This window comes from Maylandia zebra, linkage group LG8 (genome assembly GCF_041146795.1).
Source record: "Maylandia zebra isolate NMK-2024a linkage group LG8, Mzebra_GT3a, whole genome shotgun sequence".
NCBI lineage: Eukaryota > Metazoa > Chordata > Actinopteri > Cichliformes > Cichlidae > Maylandia > Maylandia zebra.
This window is the reverse complement of record NC_135174.1, coordinates 15,003,947-15,023,030: the sequence shown is the minus strand read 5'-3', so window position 1 is coordinate 15,023,030 and position 19,084 is coordinate 15,003,947. Positions and strand designations below refer to the sequence as shown.

General features: G+C 37.9%; 1 protein-coding gene across 1 annotated transcript; it reads left to right on the top strand.

Annotated features, from left to right (window-relative positions):
- Positions 1–1,080: 1,080 nt before the first annotated feature.
- LOC101466141 (integrin alpha-M) lies at positions 1,081–18,068 on the top strand. Its single transcript, XM_024803462.2, has 30 exons — positions 1,081–1,206; positions 3,303–3,405; positions 5,608–5,711; positions 6,122–6,192; positions 8,243–8,357; positions 9,120–9,247; positions 9,363–9,505; positions 9,874–10,024; positions 10,605–10,755; positions 10,993–11,066; positions 11,233–11,353; positions 11,519–11,658; positions 11,788–11,934; positions 12,027–12,236; positions 12,342–12,475; positions 13,411–13,553; positions 13,660–13,814; positions 13,951–14,076; positions 14,397–14,470; positions 15,437–15,578; positions 15,668–15,766; positions 15,864–15,943; positions 16,026–16,112; positions 16,215–16,284; positions 16,380–16,478; positions 16,581–16,661; positions 16,782–16,892; positions 17,044–17,157; positions 17,237–17,347; positions 17,529–18,068. Exons 1-30 carry the CDS (start codon positions 1,170–1,172, stop codon positions 17,619–17,621), a joined length of 3,414 nt encoding a protein of 1,137 aa, XP_024659230.2. The 5' UTR covers positions 1,081–1,169; the 3' UTR covers positions 17,622–18,068.
- The last annotated feature ends 1,016 nt before the right edge of the window (positions 18,069–19,084 follow it).

Genomic DNA, 19,084 nt, shown 5'->3' with positions numbered 1-19,084 from the left:
TCACAGACCATTACTAAAGCTAATTCTCAGATCTCCCATTACTTTCAGCTGCCTTCCGGGACGGGCGATTCTCTGCACTCTTTTCCTCTTCTTTCTTCAACGTTAGGGGTTAGACTACCCTTCGGTTCATTGCATAGATCAGGGGATTTATTTTGCCCCTTGGCCGGGATCCATGTTTCTTTTGGGGTCACAGCAGTGTCCCCCTTTCTTGGTCAGACCCTCCTTGGTCTGCCTCTGGATTTCCGCCAACCACTTCGTGGTTATTGCTGTGGTTCTGGGATCCTCTCGAGGTGACTAGCAGGAGCCCAAACGGCATGACCCTTGACCCCAATTGCTGTCTTGGCAGTCTTGGTGTCTGCTGCGAAGGATATCTTCGTGACCTCATCTGGTGTCTGCTCCTAGCTCTGTAAAAGACGGAAAAACCAAACACTTCTCTGCCTAGCCTAGATAATCTAATGTTATTATCCACTGTTCTTCTAGTGATTCAAAATTGGTTTAGAATATCATATAATAATTAGTCTAATTATTATCTATGTGTGTAAGCGTGTTTGCAGTTACCCCTCTGCAATTTAAGTCATTTCCTACAATATATCAGTCCGGACAGTCACGCCAAACGAAGCTTATGACCGTCAGAAGACTGAGTGCCAAATCTCATGAGCACATTTGCAATGTGTGTATGAAAATGATTATAATCACGTATTGTAGTAAAAGAAATCAAAAAGAAATCAAACATTTTCAATCCTAACATTTTCCCTCCTTTCACAAAAAGCATGTGTTTCATTCAACCTGCTGTCCCACAGTTTCCCCTCCAGTGTGATACTAAGCTTCTCATGAACACAGGCATTTTATCTTCTAAACGCGATTCAGTTTATTTAATCATTAACAGTTTATATTGATTTACATTTTTTCGCTTAGAAAAAAATACTTGAACAAATGGATCAAAATTAAACACCACCACAGCAGCGTGTCTTATAAAACAGACAGTGCTGTCAATACTGTAGCTCCTCCCATGAAAACGTTACCTGCCTTACCTTTCATCAGTCATCCTATGACTGTTGTATTTTGGATTAAACAACTCCTGTGACACAGAGCAGAAGTAATTCCTCACCTACTGTATCAGTCAAATTAAAAAAACAAACAAACTGGGGTTTTTTCATGGAAGCAACACAATGGATTGGATAATTTGTGTTACACTATTTTCATCTGGTAAGAAAAGTTTGTGCCTTCTGATTTTATCTTTAGTTCTTTAATTATGAATGAGTACAACCTGTGGAAAAATGACTGTAAGTATACACAGCCACATTTTTCTATTTATAAAATATTTCTTTTAGTATTAAAAACCCACAAATAAATTGACGGTAAAATATAAAGTGAAACCATATGACCTTGACATATTTTTGTGATGGCCCTTTCCTTATTTGCAATTTATCCTCTGTGAATTAAACTACCTGCTGAAATGTGTCATGAGTTCAGTCAACTTCTGACTCTAAAAATAAATTTATAACTAAAATGTTTTGATGTTGTCTGTCGTAGAAATGCAGTGTGAAAATTTCACGAAGTAATACATTCTTAATTATTAACCCCACAAAACCTGTAGAACTGGATTTATGAACCCAAATGATTTAGTAGTTTATGCAGTCATTATATATTCCTCCTTGTTTTATGCAGGGCGACACAAAACTGTAAACTTTTTACGACCACGACACACCATATTCTTCCTTCCAACTTATTCTCTCCATGTACTGAAAATCTTTAATTACAAAAGATTACAGTAATCTAAAGAGACAGTGGTGATAAGAGGAACTTGAGAGGGTGTCAGTATTATAAAATATCTATGTCTAAATACATTTGGTTTTTGCAAAACTATCAAATTAAGATTTCATTATTGAACAGAAAAATATATTGATTGTTCATAGCATGACCCAAAAAAGGAAATGTGATAAATGTAAGTTGTTTCATAAAAATAATTGGCACAAAAATTCAGGTCTAGCCTTATATAGAACAAGGGCTATGTAGTATTGCAACAATATTAGAGTTTCACTTTATGGCAACCATATAACAATACAATTTCCGTGCCTCTATACTGTTTTTATTATCTAAAGTGCACGCTACTGATTTAGATTTTCTTCTTTGGGGATGTACATTTGTGACATCAAACTTACTTCCCTCAGAGACTTCATTTCCTTTACTTGCATGTGGGTGTGGTAGGTATTGATGAGTCTGACTGTTAGGGAGGACTGGAGAATGTGCACGCAAGCAGCATTCTCCATTCTGTTATTTTTTAGCACTGTAAGTAAGCACATGCATACAAAAAGGTTGTCTATTTTTATACTGTGGAATATCCTGAAACTAATTGTAGAGTTAAGCATTGATTTTCATCCTTTAAAGCTTTAAATGTCTGTATTTTTTAAATGGAGGAAGATATAAGAAGAAAAGATAGAATCTGGTTTAAATTTTAATCTTCAATATGTTTTTTAGCTTTGTAAAATATCTGGCTTTAGAGCACTGTAGTGGTAATGACAGATTCACTGTAGCGCAGGGGTGTCAAACATAAGGCCAGAGGGCTAAAATATGCCTGGCAAAGACTCCAATAAGACCCACTGGATGGCTTTGGATCAAGTGAAAAAGGGCATAAATTTAATAAGACTTTAAAATATATTTTCATAGGTTTTACAGCATTTCCTCCTGATAAAGATAGAGAATTGTACCACACCAAAGTAAATAAGTAATAGATGAACAATGAAATGACAGAAAAGTTCCTGTTTTTTCAGTATCTTCTCTAAATCTCTATTTTTTTTATTACAATGGGTCCAGTGAAAGAAAACAAAGAAAGGATTATTTATGTGAATTAATAAAAGGTTCTCTTGTATAATTACAGGACAGTCTGCAATGATCTAATATAACTTTGTTGTTTTACACATTGATTATCTAAAATTTAAGCCCAAAGGGTCATGCTGACAAGATGTTCTTCATTAACTCCAGCAAAATTTCTTTATCATATATACAAACTGAGACATACTCTTTAAATTGCACTCTTTATTCTTATATTTAGCTATCTCAGGGAGTGTGTAGTTGTACTATGAGCTGTATGTGGTCCTAGTGTGAAGTGACTTTGACATCTCTGCTATAGTGGTAGTCTAGACATAGTATGAAAATAAAACAGACTGTGTATAATTTCCTAAATGTGATTACATTGAGAAAGGCTATAATTACATTATTAGATGACCTTAAGTAAGATTATTGATGTCATTCTTTCTTTTTCTTTTTTTCTTCTGCTTTTTAAAAAAAAAAACATTTCTCAGTGTTAAATGCTGCACTTTGTTTCAATATTGATCCCGTGGCTTGGAAGACCCTGAGTAACTCTGCTGCTGGTTTTGGCTACCAGGTGATTCAAAGACAATCAGAGTAAGTCAGGACATGCATTTTTATGTTGGATGTGGGTCTGCACCTGCGTGGTTAAGATTATTTTACAGATTTCGCATTTTTTGAACTGGCCTCTCTGTTATGCCTTACAGTAATAATTAAACAATACTTCTTAACAGAAAACATACAGTGTATTTAATAATAATAATAATACATTTTATTTCAAAAGTGCCTTTCAGAACACTCAAGGACACTGTGAAGAGCAAAGTAGTAAAAGCAGGGAATATACACAATAATGAGAAACATAATAGAACGAACAGATTAAAAGTTAGCAGGGTGGAAAGATTATGTGGAATAAGCTATTTTGAACAGGTGAGTTTTGAGTCTAGACTTAAAAAGAGAAAATGAGATGATATTTCTCATATCAGGAAGTAGGGAATTCCAAAGTTAAGGAGCATAGCAACTGAAGGGCCTGCCCTCCATAGTGACAAGAGAGTGGGAATATGTCAGTGAAGGTTCTCAGTCATCCAGGTCATCGTAGTCTAAGGAGCTTGGAAAGAAAAGCGTCTAGACTTCTTTAAGTTGCTTGAAGACGTTTCACCTCTCATCCGAGAAGCTTCTGCCGGTCTTGGGTCAAATGGTGGAGAGTCCTGAATTTTAAGCCCTGTGGGAGTATCCCCCGAGAGGGACAATGGACCACCTAATGATCCTCTACCTAATCACATGAACCAAGGTGTGAAAATGGGTGTAGGTCACAATCAGCCAAGATTTCAGGTGAGCTCATTGTGAAACCTAGCCCCACCCTATCATGTGATTTCCTGAGGTCAGATGGCCCAGGATGTGAGTGGGCGTTCTCTGTCCAAAATGTGTAAAATGGCATCCTCAAAAGAGTGACCTTTGTCCTTTAAATGCAGATGGGCTGCCGGGTTTTGTCCCGTGGAGGTGGCTCTCCTATGTTGTGCCATGCGTTTATGAAGTGGCTGTTTGTTCTCTCCAATGTAGAGGTCTGAGCATTCCTCATTACACTGTACAGCATACACTACATTGTTGAGTTTGTGTTTAGGAGTTTTGTCTTGGGGATGAACCAGTTTCTGTGTGTTGCTGGGTCTGAAGTAAATTGCGATGTCGTGCTTGGAGAAAACTCTCCTGAGTTTTTCTGATACACCGGGTATATAGGGAATGACAATGTTGTTGCGTCTGTCTTTCTTATCCTCCCTCACTGGTGTCTGATCTTCTTTTCTGTGCATCTTTGCTGACTTGATGAAAGCCCAAACAGGATAACTGCATGTTTTAAGAGCTTCCTTTACATGTGTGCGTTCCTTCTTTTTCCCTTCAAGGGAACATGTTCTGCCCGGTGGTGTAGGGTCCTAATTACTCCAAGGTTGTGTTCTAGAGGGTGGTGGGAGTCAAACAGGAGATACTGGTCCGTGTGTGTGGGCTTCCGGTAAACTTCGATGTTGAGGTTTCCATTCTCTTCAATGTGCACGGCACAGTCCAGGAAATGCAAACAGTTGTCCTTTGTGTCTTCCCTGGTGAACTTGATCTATTTATCCACAGCGTTGATGTGAGCAGTGAAGGATTCCACTACTTGTGTTTTGATTTTGACCCAGGTGTCGTCTACATTTCTGTACCAGTGGCTGGGTACTCTCCTTTTTAAAAGATCCAAGAGCCTTTCTTTCCAATTCCTCCATGTAAAGGTTGGCTACAGTGGGTGACACCGGGGAGCCCATGGCACAGCCATGTTTTTGTCTGTAGAAACCCTCACTGTATTTGAAATATGTAGTGGTAAGGCAGACACTGGGAAGGAACAGAGAGAGAGAGAGAAGAGGATCTGAGGCACCGAGACAGAATGGTGATCTGAACCAAATCAGAGAGATTTGGAGGGGAGAGAAGATGAATAGTCTTGAATGTATACAGAAGTATTTTTAAATTGATGCGATGTTTGACCAGAAGCCAATGAAGCTGCTTCAGGACAGGGGTGATGTGGTGAATAGAGGGAATCCTAGTGTTAATACGGGCAGCAGAGTTCTGGACACGTTGAAGCTTATTGATGGATTTTTGAGTCAGGAATGAAGAGTAAACAGGAGTCAGCTGCCATAAGCAGATCGTTGATTATTTTTATAACGGCTGTTTCTCTGCTATTGCAAGGGCAAAAACCAGACTGGAACTGTTCATAGAGATTATTGTTATTTACCTACAATTCACTGTCTGGACTTACGTCATTGACTGGATTTATTTCTTTAGTGTGCTCGTCAGTGCCCCAGTAGAACAATATTCACAAAATCGAAGGGGGAAAATTTATAGCTGCACCACCTCTCCCCGAAACTGCCAAAATATCCCGTTTGAAGGTAAGTAATCATTCATTATTGAATGTATTGACAAGATGTGATGGAACTCTAACGGCATGTGTTTTGCCATCAAATAAATTATCGTGAGCTGCACAGAAACATGTGTAAATCAAATCATAATTAGATTTTTCAAAGTAAATAAGCCTTTAAAACTAGAAATATCTTGCTAAAATAAGCAAAGAAAAAGTCAATGGCATTAGTAATGTTAATGTTAAGATAATTCTTTAAGTGAAACTAAATTATATGATATTAAAGCGGCCTGGTTTACATCCTGGTTTGCAGTTGAGAGAAGTTCCAATGGGAAGTATTTCAGTCATGCTGCTTTGGAGTCATTGATTTAAGTCTTATTTTCTTCCTTTCAATTGCCTTTTATGAGTATTTAAAAAAAATATTGCTTGTTTTTAATACAGCACCAGATTTTGCAGTCAACATGTCGCTTGGTCTGACAATGAAAAGTGATCCCTCAACACAAAACACTGTGGTGAGTTGGTGAACTGCAGACATTACCAGTACATTGTCAAAATCTCTTGTTATTGTCACGTCCACTGTGGCAGACATGTGGAGGTGGAAAATTAGGACCCAAGAGTGATACAGGGTGATACAGGGTGATACAAATAGATACGGCAAAGGTGAGCATGGAAGCTAAGCAAAACCTAAACTGGGAAAACTAACTAAAACAAACCAGAAACAGAGATGTAGGGAGACTCAGGGAAATACACAGATGAGCCAGCAACGCGCAAACAGGAAAACACAGGGTTTAAATACACACAGGACAATCAGGGAATGGGAGACACGGCTAGGATTAATTGGACATAACGAGACAAGGGGAAGCGAAACTAGAAACACTGACAAGAGACACGGACCTTCAAAATAAAACAGGAAACACACTGACTGAACTCTACACATGCAAACTTAACACAGACTGGGGAGACAGAACATAGGAATGTGAAACATGGAACAGGAGAGCACAAAGGACACAAAACACTAGGGATAATCATAAAAAACAACCCAAAATAAACAAAACCACAGAATAATAATAATAAACTTAAACATAAACATGGAGTCCACAGATTCTGGACCATGACAGTTATAATTAGAAAATGCATGAAGCCCATTCCATGACAACTTAGGCTACGTTCACACTGCAGGTCTTAATGCTCAATTCCGATTTTTTTGTCTGCTTGTTCACACTACAAATAAAATGCAACAGCAAACGCTCTCTAGTGTGAACCCTCAAAGCGGCGCACATGCGCAAAAGAAAACGTCACACACAACGTGCTGTTTAGACCCAGAGCAAACGATATTGTTTGACTGATGGCCCTTAACCCTCTCAGACTCAAATTAAGTTTTTTGTTGCTAATGCACAACCAAGTCCTGCAGTGGTATTTCTGAGTAAAAAAACTCATAAAATATGTATGTGGGGTAATCAGGTTGTTAGTTTTTAACTGTTGTAAATCGGCAACGCCTGCCTCGAGAGGGTTAATATAAAGACTTCGGACTTTACGTTTCCCAATTTTTGCTTTAAGTTATTTTGTTATTTACATAATGTAAATGTAAATATGTAAATAACCTAATAATTATCCTTATTGCTGTTTGCTTCAAAGGATAGTTGCAGATTTCTGTCAGAATCTGCAGATTATACAGTTATAAATAACATGTTCACGTTTCTCCAACGTTGTCTTCCCAACACTGACACAGGTTTCACTGCTGGATGGCCAGGAAGCGTTTGCGATGTCTTCTCCGGAGCTGATAATTGGCGTCTGTCTTGTGTCAGTGACGTAAAAGATGGATTTAATGCGACTTGACCGTTCAAACAAGAGTTGCTTTCTAAAACATTGGATATTTATCAGATTCAGTACCACATATGAAAGTGACCCAGATCGGATTTGAAAATATTGGATTTGTGCCGTTCACACTGTCATACCATGATCGGATATGGGTCGCATAGGGTCAATGCGCTTTCGCCTGCAGTGTGAACATAGCCTTAGTGTGCCTTCCACCAACACCTCATAAAATCAGCTGATGTTTTGGGTACAATACGTTTAGCATATTTAATGAAGCCATTCAAAATTTTACCTTGTTTACTGAAAAACACTTAGAAACACTTAAGACATAGGACAGGTGTATAGGACTGGGTCTGCTTATTTTAGTTCACTTGTTTAACATATTCAAGCTCTGTGAAAAACTAAATGTATTTTTTCAGTCCTGAAATGTTAATGCAGATATATCACATACATAAACAAGGAGTTTGGAAGACTGAAAAATGTTGAAAAAGGTTATTTAAAAACATGTAAGAATTATAAATTGCTTAAATTTTGAACCAACCCCAATACTTTAAGGACTTCTAGCTTGGAAATGTTTCATGGTAGAATTTAGTGTGGCTTCTTTAAATATGTTAAAGTTGTAAAAAAAAGAAAATTTCAGATTAATTTCAGGTATGTTTGATGTTATATCAAAGTAATCATTGTATGAAGGACAGGGAAGTAATCAGCCTACTGTATTAATGGAAAATTGACACTGTCTCCTCTCAGGTCTGTGGTCCAACCATCCCAAAGGACTGCAAAAGTATCACCATGTACAACGGTGTGTGCTTCCAGATGGACCGTTCTAATATATTTGGACTACCCATACCTTCTTCTCTTCAAGGTAACAGTAAATAAAATTTGTGATGATATACCCATAATGCTTAGAGTCCTGGGGCCTCACTAATTAAAAAAAGAGCTTTTGGATTTTATACTTGAACGTAGAGTTCTAATGACTTATTTTGGTGCTTGTACAATCTCTAAATCTCAGATCAAACTATATTGAGACTTCTGTTTATACATGTCAGCAAAAAATAAGGTTTAGTCAAAACAGAAGTGGAGTAAATAAAAAAAAGGGATTGATGCCAGGTTTTGTGTATGACTTGTATGATTTGGTGGTCTAAGATTACAGATGAGACCAAACCTCAAGATCTAAGCTTGGATGGATAGATGCATCCAAAACTGCCATACCACAAAATAACCAATAGGAAGTTGTCACCTTAAAAAAAAAACAAAAAAACAATAAAATTGTTTTAAGTTGTCAATTTACTTCTATTGGTAAGTAAGTTTTAACCTTAGGCTAAAATCCCACACACTGACACAAACCCCTATCCTAGTTAGGACACAGTCTCTTTTTTAGTGTGCTGATTGTGGCCAGAGGTAGATTCTTTTTACATGAACCTCTAAAATTAGTTTTAGATCAAACTAATTTAATCTTTTATTCTTAATGTTTTGTCTGTCAAATCAGATTACATTTAGTATTTACTATGTAAATGAACTCAAAGGGCCATTAACGAGAAGTTTATTTCAGCATGTGGTACTGTGTGGTACTGTTAACTTTAACCCTTTGAAATTAAATTCATTTTGAAATTAATCTCTTTGATAGCATGCCCGCCGCAAGTAGACATTGCTTTTCTGTTGGATGGTTCAGGCAGCATATCTACTACAGACTTTCAAACAATGAAGACATTTGTGAAAACGCTAATTCAGTCATTTCTCTCAAATGATGCACAGGTAAGGCCCTGCAGTCCCTCTGTAATTTAAATCATGGCACATAAAATTGTTTTATCTTTATTTCTATTTATTTTCACAAAGCATGACAATTTCTTTTTCTTTTCTTTTTTTGCAGTTTTCTGTTTCCCAGTTCTCCACGTTCCCTCTAATTCATTTTTATTTTAAGAAATTTACCTCATCTGGACCATGGATTGACATAGATGGAATTAGTCAGCTGGGGGGAGCTACTTACACAGCTAAGGCCATCAGACATGTTGTGTCAGTGATGCAATAATATTACTAAAGCACTACAGTGAACTTATTGTCTAGATTTCCTGCCCAGATTATTTTCTTCTGGTGCATCTCACCACACTAAGTACTGTGTGTTTGAAAGCCTGTAAAAAGACAGACTTGGGTTTTGAAGAATTATTTCCCACAGATTTGATGAGATGAGCATAACCAAGGCTAAATTCAAATACTTGCATTAGCTGGATTTGCAAAGTGCAAAAATATCTGCAATACTAAAAGATAATACAAAAATGATGCATATCAAGACAATAATAACACATGCAATTTAGTCATGACCACAAGATGCACTTTGAAAAGTTGTTTTGTGTTAAAAATAGATTTCTTTTTTCACTTGGCAGGAACAATGTTTTCACACCACAGATAGGTTCTAGACCAAATGTAAAGAAGGTCTTGATAGTAATTACTGATGGACAATCTCATGATCGTTATGATCTGGGAGGTGCAGCACAGCTAGCAGAGAGTAAAAACATTGTTCGATTTGCTATTGGGGTAAGTACTTCCATTATTATTATTATTATTTTTATTACTCACGATGTGTTTCAGCCAACTATCAGACAAAACTCACAAGATATAACACTATATGCACAACTATAACAGTAGATGATGGAGTACACAGGAGGCAAGAAATTTCACAAATTGACAGTACCACACTCAAATTCAGTGAGCTCTTTAGAACAACCCATTCTTTCATAAATGTTTGTAAAGAAGGCCTACACTGGTAGTTGTTTGTTTATTTATATCTGTGACAATGGGATGCAAAAAACACCTGAAGGCTAACGTAGTGAAATCAAAGCCCATTTCACTGACCACATAAACTTAAAATAGAATTTCTTAAATTCATGAAAAGGCAGAATTTTTTGATGGGAACATAAACTGTTCATAATCAAATTTATGTGAAAAATATTTTGCAGAATTACGTAACTGTTATCATGAATGTGGGTCATATTCAGTGAGTGCACAATACCTGTCTATAAACTGGGTGAAAGGCGTAAAGTTATGGACCATAATCTGTACTGAGCAAATCCTGCTGCATAGTATAACAACTCAAACATATATTTTATAACACCAGGTGGGGAGTGCATTTACTAACAGTGCAGCAAAACAAGAACTGGACACCATTGCATCTTCTCCCTCAGTCAAATACGTGTTTCAAGTGCAGAACTTCAACGCACTTGAATTAATAAGACAGAGTCTGCAGGACAAAATCTTCTCCATTGAAGGTACAAAGATAAATGTATTGTAATAGCTTTTTTACAATTAAAATGACATACATGGTATTACTTTTCATTTAGTTTTTAACAATCAATCTCATTTCAATCTCGCTTTTGTAATCAAGAGAAAAAAAATTATTTGGAGCTACTACTTAACTTAGAATAATTTAAAAAAAAAAAAACTTCTTTTAAAGTGAAATTTGTTGTAGTGTGTCTTTTACCTTCTCATTTATTTTTCTGTTACAGGATCTCAAAGCAGTGGAGAGTCACTGACAATGGAAATGTCTCAAGAGGGATTCAGTGCAGTTTATGTGCCCGAGGTAATTAAAACTACCTGAAACTCACCAGACAGTCTAGTCATAGAAAGAGAGATTCACACATTTATAATAACCCAAAAGCAAGCAGACAGTTATCTAGTTAAACATACTCCAGGTTTGAAATGAAAAATAAATTGTATATAAAATGTATTTCCTGTCTGCACTGTAGGGAATTCAGATGTCTATTGTTGGTGCAAACCAGTGGAAGGGAGGCTACGTGCAATACACAACAGGAGGCCAGAAGCTCAAAACATATGAGGACGTGTCTTTGGAGCCTGACAGTTATCTTGGTAAGAATATTACAGCTTTAACAATCTAACTCATACACATGTAATCATGTATTACACAGCTCTGCTGTAATTCTTTCACCCAAACACACTAATGTGTTTGCAAAATGAACACATTTTAAAAGAAGGAATAAGGAATCTTCCTCTCTTTGAATACCTAACCTCTAGGTTACTCCATGGCAACTGCTAAAACCCGAAGTGGCTCACTAACAATTGTTGGTGCTCCAAGATACAAACACAGAGGAGTTGTGGTCGCTGTTAACAGACAAAGCTTTGAAAACCAAAAGATCGAGCCCTTTTCATCACAGGTATGAATTTACAGCAAGACAGATCTGAATGGAATTGTAAACTATATATGAATTATTTTCTTAAATAAAAGCTGTTGTTTTTTTCCCCTAAACATGAATCCTTTCATTACGAATTTGTTCCTTACACAGTATCAGACTGGTGCATATTTCGGGGCAGAGGTGTGTACCATGGACACAAATAATGATGACATCACTGATCTGATCTTCATATCAGCCCCAATGTACACGGAGCCTGATAGAGAGGGAAGAGTTTATGTTTGCAGACTAACTGGTTTGGTAAATCACAATTTTATGTACTGCAATTAAATGAATCAGTTTATTTTTCAACTTTCTTAATAACCATATAATATTCACTCTCCTGCTTTTAGTTTGTAGAGTGTAATTTTGATGATCCGTTAGTACTAAGAGGACATTTAGCTGTCAAAGGAAGGTTCGGCTCTTCTCTTGCTGTGCTGCCTGATCTAAACTCAGATGGATTCAGGGATTTGGCAGTTGGAGCACCTTTGGAGAATAATGGTGAAGGCAGCATCTACATATTCCACAGTGAAGGAGGACGAATCAGTCCTACTTACTCACAGGTACACAGCATCAAAGAACTCACGAGGATATATTAACACAGTTATCATTTAAGGCCCATATCTATACAATAAAGTTTGATTAATTAAAATATTTCACGTACACAGAGAATTACTGGCTCTGAGGTCCAGTCAGGACTGAAGTTCTTTGGAGTGACAATCAGTCAGTCGTCTTTTGATCAGAGTGGTGATAAACTACCTGACTTAGCGGTGGGTTCAAAGGGCACGGTTGTCTTACTGAGGTAAGTCACAGTCCAGATAGATACTCCAGTCATGTGTTATTATTGTCTGTGGTATGTCTACCAACTTTGTCAATGTCAAATGAATGCGCCAACTGTCAAACGATTAGGTCAATTTGAAGACCTGTGCATTGGTTTTATATAATATAATAATGAATCATAAATCATCATCAATGATAAAGTGATTCATGAAAAGTAATTTTTAATCTTTAATGGAATACATATGCAGGATAAAACAGGCATCTATTTTTTTCTCCCAGAAGTCACGTTATATGACTTAAAGTTTATCATGTCAAAAGCCTTTCTGATCATGAGATAAAAAATTTTTTCGTTGCGACATGATGGAACCCAGGAAAATGGCAAAACATGACATGCATGCGAACTTGCAGTAAGCTGCCGTAACAGCAGAGGGAGCGATTTTATTTCAATCTGACGTGAACATTATCACAGGAAAGCGTTTTAGCAGACATTATTAACACATTTACATGTTTATACATATTAGACACCTAGCTTAAACGTTTTTGGCAATTAAGGACCTTGAAATGTTCTTTATATGTTTTGTGTTCACTATTGATTTGTCTTTACATATGTTATCTCCCTGTGCTGGTAATACAACTTTTGCATGCAGAAATGCAACTGCATGCGTGTCCACTTCATGTTTTGCAGAAGCGTGAAATAAAAATGGTGGTCTGGTGTCTATTACACGTTTTGCCATCATATTGGGTTGCATAATGAGAGGTGCTCTGGTGACTAAAGGTGGAATAAATGTGGTTGGTTGAGACTGAAGTCTCAAAATAAAATGTGTAATTTATAACAGTAGCCTTGTTGTTCTAAAAAATAATTTCCAAGCAGAAATGGAAATGACTACATTACCCAGAAAGCTGCTGTACTAATTGAAAAACCAAATGTTGTTCATATGTGCTTTTCCTTTTTTCCAGATCAAGGCCTATTGTAATGGTTGAAGTCGAGGTGTCATTCAGCCCAAACCAAATCCCTACTCAGAATGTAAGCTGCTCAAAACCACTGCAGAACACAGCTACAGTCTGCTTTACCATGAGCAGAGTGTCTACAGTTGATCGAGGTTCTTTATTCTCCTAACTTTTTCAAAATCAAAATGGCACTGCCCATCCATTTTCATTTTTTAGTGTATGTACATTTGTAACATTTTAAACTCTGATTTATTCCAGCTCAAGCTAGAATTAATTATACTTTTACACTCGATGCCACTCGCAAACCTCCAAACAACCGAGCTTACATCAGTGGGAAACAACGAGAGGAGTCTCGATCGGTCATTGTTGACTTAAGTACACCAAACTGTTCAACTGTAAACTTCTTTATTGAGGTAAAACAACATCAGAGAAAAACTAATATAACCAATAATAAGGTTCAATTTGGTGAAAAGCAGATTTTGTTTTCCATTTTGCTTTTAAGAGTCTTCCAACACGGAACCTAAATCTAACACTGCTGTCTTTTTGCAGGCCTGCCCAGACGATGCTCTCAATCAACTTTCCAATGAGCTCAAATTCACATTTGACGGTTTTCCTTCCAACACAAATCTCAGACCAAGCCTTGCTCAGCAGGCTCAAACAACAATAATTTATCCTGTAAATACCTTTAAAAATGTACTAGCTGGACATGAACTGAAGAACACAGCATTAGTTTTGACCTTATTTTTCTGAATTAACTTTTTGTTGCCATAAAATTGACTAACACTACTTCTACCGAAGAATTCTTGGGTGTGAAAAGGACTTTGCTGTTTTCCAAAAGCGTATCAAGAATATTCAATTTGTTCAGATTAACAAAAATGTAAAAGTAAAGTTAGATGACAGAACAAACAGATTATTCGTTGGATTCACCGATGTTTCATTTATTATGTAAATAATGTGTAATATACATACTTTTCACATCATGCTGTGTTCCATAGTTAGGGTTTGAGATCAACTGCGGCACTGACAACAAATGTGTTGATGACCTAAAAGTGGACTTCAACTTCACCAGGTTATTATATTATATTATATTATATTATATTATATTATATTATATTATATAAGGCAGCACGGTGGTTAGCACTGTTGCCGCACAGCAAGAAGGTCCTGAGTTCAATTCCACCATCAGGCCGGGGTCTTTCTGTGTGGAGTTTGCATGTTCTCCCCGTGTTTGCGTGTCTGTCGGCCCTGTGACAGACTGGCGACCTGTCCAGGGTGTACCCCGCCTCTCGCCCTATGACAGCTGGGATAGGCTCCAGCGCCCCCCGCAACCCTGAAAAGGATAAGCGGAAGCGAATGGATGGATGGATATATTATATTATATATTTTGTCGAGAACTTTACAATTCACCAAGAAAGCATCATGGTCCATTATTCTTTACACAGAGACAAATACTCAAGAAGCTGTTTTTTTGACAATTATTAAAGAAACACGAAACAAAAGAGGCATCAATCCACTTGCACAAAATTAATCAACAGCATATCAGCTCACCAGTGGGCAAATGGGCTCCTAGATGAAAAGAGTATCAAAAAATTGCCAATTCACGTATATCTCTTCTCTACACACCTTCACACTAATCTGCAGGTTAAACCGGGGTTGCATAAAAAAACACAGCGCAAATGCCCCCACCAAAGGCACCCAGACACCTCCACTTCAGGCCCTCAGGTTCTTAATAAAACAAAATACAAAAGTCATTCATATTTCAAAAAGATACGAAAAACCAGCAAATATGGCCTTTCACATACAACACATACATAAGTGTCATACATTAAAAGGGCTCAAAGATTTGACCAATACACAAAACATAATAAAACAGCATCAGCATTGAAGCACAGCATATATGTTACATACTACATATTTTGAATTCTAACATAGTATGTTAGAATTCAACACAAATACGTGCTATATTTAGCTTATGGAAAGCTCACCAACACAGTGCAATCTGTTTTCCTCTTCCTTTATTCTCATCCTCTGTCAGATCCTCAGAGGTTAAAGTGGGCATTGATGAGCTTTTGAATGTCACAGTCACAGTGGAGAACAGAGGAGAAAACTCCTACAACAGTCGCGTTATTCTCACGTACCCAGCTGGACTCTCCTACAGGAAGTTCACCATTCAGCAGGTAAGGCATCAGGATCAAGTCTTTATCAGTTCATCACTGATCTGCTGCTCTCCCAGTGCATCCAGAAGTCATTTTATTTACTAATAAAGGGAAGAATTGAGTGCAAATCCTTGGACAGTGAAGATGGTTTATCCCGAGGAAGGACAGACTGTACTATTGACAAGCCAATTTTCAAGAGCAAAACTGAGGTTTGTTTTTTTTGATGCAATTTTCTCTTCTCACTTCTGCACAGTTTAGTAAAAAGATGTGAGGGAATCAAGATTTCTCTCCTTTATTTCAATTAAGGCTTTCTTCATTGTCTCCTATGGGATTGACACCAACAGTCGACTTGCGAGAAAGATCTTTGTCACTGCAAATGCCACCAGGTACTGTTCATTTGGTCATTTAGGTACTCCTTGTTTAATAACCCCACAGATACAGTACAACCATTTCACTTCTCTCTTTCAGTGGAAATCAAGAGAACACTACTACGAGTGAAAGCTACGAAATGAAAGAGATTGCTGTGAAATACAGCATTTCCATGACATTTGAAAAGTACGTGTGTTTGTATTTGTAACAAAGGAAATTATTTGCAAGCCAACATTCTTTTGTCTTACACATTATTTATATAATGTTTAAATGTTTAAATCTTTCTAGCACCCTCAGCTACAGCAATTTTACTTTTGGGATAAATAATTTGCAGAAACCGGTTCGACAATCAGTCACGGTAAAATATAATAAAATATAATAAATATTATTGTGTGAATTAGACCTAACCATTATAATGCTTGACTGCCTTTGTCTTTTCTCCCCATGTTTTAGGTAACAAATTATATCAGAGCGCTTAATTTCACTGTGGTGATCAAGGTTCCAGTGAAGCTTGATGAAAAAGAGATTTGGGTGAATTTGAGCAGCCTACAGGTAATAGAAAAGATACAAAAATGGGTCACAATTAGCTGTGTGATGGGTGAATTTGCTAAAATTAGGATCAATCACCCTGACATTAATGTAAGTGTATTTCAGATTGCAGACTGTCAGAGAGGAAATGATGAAGCACCAAATGTCACAGATTCTGTTCCAAAGATACAAAAGAATAAAGTGGTGGTAAGTATGCCTCTGCACTTTTGCTACCTGTTAAAACTGAACCATGGTGCAGATTCAAAACATAACCTTGTACTGAATCACAGATTTGTTTCATTCAATTTTTTTTTAAATCACCTGCAGGACTGCTCTGTAGCCATGTGCAGAGTGTTCAAGTGCAACACCTTCATGGGAAGACTGCAGAGTAGGACATACGAAATCTCTGCCAACCTCAGTTCAGGATGGATAGAGCAGGTAATTAAAGGGTAGTTTTTTTTATAAATGATTTATACATATTTGGATTATAGGTGGTCTTATGTACTTGAATATGATAACAATTTCTCCCTTAAATTGAACAATATTTTTAATTCAGCCTCATCCTAGTCTATTTTTTTTTTTTCCATAGATTGGACTTCAATCTGCTAAATTCCTCTTGACCAGTACAGCCACTGTGGAGTATGACAAAGAACAATACATCTACTTTTCAACAGGGTCTTACAACAATCCTCCTGTTCGCAAGGTGACTTAGCATTACTTTCTCTTGTTTGAGATGTACAAGAGCTTAAATGTCATCCACATTGTGTCTCGTCATCTCTCAGATTGTAGCAGAGGTAGAAGTTTACCCTAAGCCAGATTTCACTAAAGCGATCATTGGAGGATGCTTGGGAGGGTTGGCTATTCTGGCTTTACTCACTGCTGGCCTGTATAAGGTGAAAGACTCTTCTTACACTTTTTCAATTCATTACATAGCTTTAATATTTTTAGAGATCATGACCAGTTAAACAAAGGTTAAAGGTTTTTATAGTCACTCATATAGTTATTTTCATTCATTTTGTTTGCAACTGCAATACACAATATCTGCCTTTTAATGTTTTTTCCTTGCACTTCTAGGCTGGGTTTTTCAAGAGCAAATACAAACAGATGATGAACGACAGTACAGAAGATGGTCCAGGGAATGATGCAAGTGCACTCACAGCAGAATAAGAAAATCATATTTGTAGTTGTACATTTACTCTATATGAAAAATTTAAGGCCCAGTGTGTGTAGCAATGTCCATACTACCACATTTGATTGAGTCAACAAAAGATAGCTTGCTGTGTTTGAAATTACTCCTTTGCTTGCTCATTTACTATTATCTAATATAGAGGCTCCTAGCTGTGTCCTTCCACTACCTTCAGAAGCAGAAAACTGCTGAAATTAAATCATCCGAGCAGAAAAATACAACTGTCAATCAATGCCTTAAACTTTAGACACCCGAGGACAAAGGAGACACAAAGTCTGCATTCTCAAATGAATTAGATGAGATTAAATTTAGTCTGTGAAAGTCCTGTGATGGATTATGGTTGGAAGTGTCTTTTCAGGGTGACTTTTTCTTTGGTGAAGAATTTTACTCTCTAATCTGATCAACAATAAAATATGTGTTGTCAGCTTTGTGATGTGAATTTTTAACTAATCATCAGTGTCTATCCTGTGCAGCATGTAAACGCAACTATGCTTCCTTTTTTCATTCTTATTTGACTTATTATCTCACTTTTAATAAGAAGATAACATCAGCATATTCTTGCATAATTTATGTATTGGCAAAAGGACCATCATTTTACAAAACAATGCTATAGATGTCATGTTTCCGCTGTGTGGCAGGCAGGGATTGGACCCAAGCGCAAACTCACGGGGACACGGGGGATAAATTCAACGGAACAAAAAAAACAAAAAAATCACTGGCGTACAGTTCACCAATAACTCAGGGGGCCGACCATGCGGGCAGCAATGGGGAAACAGTTCTGGGGCCGACCGTGCAGGCGGCAATGGAGAAACAGTTCTGGGGGCCGACCTCGACGGCGATAACGTCCAGCTGGTGGCCCGGAAAGTGGCCGGCGATTCCGAGGTGCAGAATGTGGCTTGGGCGGCGGCGTGGCAGCTGCAGGACCAGGCGAGGCTGATACAGAAGCTGAGGCTGGTGCAGAAGCTGAAGCTGGACCAGGCGACGCTGAAGCTGGACCAGGCGACGGCGAAGCTGAAGCTGAACCAGGCGACGGCGTAGGTGCTGCAGGCCACGGCGTGGCAGCCCCAGGTGGTGGCTGGACGGGCTCCTCGGGCCCCCCAGCTGACGTGGCATGAGGCTGGACGGGCTCCTCGGGCCCCCCAGCTGACGTGGCATGACCAGTAGGGACAGAGACCAATGGCTGAACAGAAGGCAGGTGGTGGAACAAATGACTAAGCTGAACACTGGGGAGATGGCTGAGCTGCACAGTGGGCTAAGGGGTGAGCTAACAGTAACACAGGAAATTGAACTATGGACTGGGCTGCTAACAGAGCTAATGGCTGTATCCCAATTCAGGGTCTGCAGCCTTAAAGGCCCCATTTTAAGGCCGATTACGTCACAGCGACGCGACGAAGGCTGTCCCAATTCGAAGGCTGCTCGAAATGCGGCCCTCAAATGCGTCCTT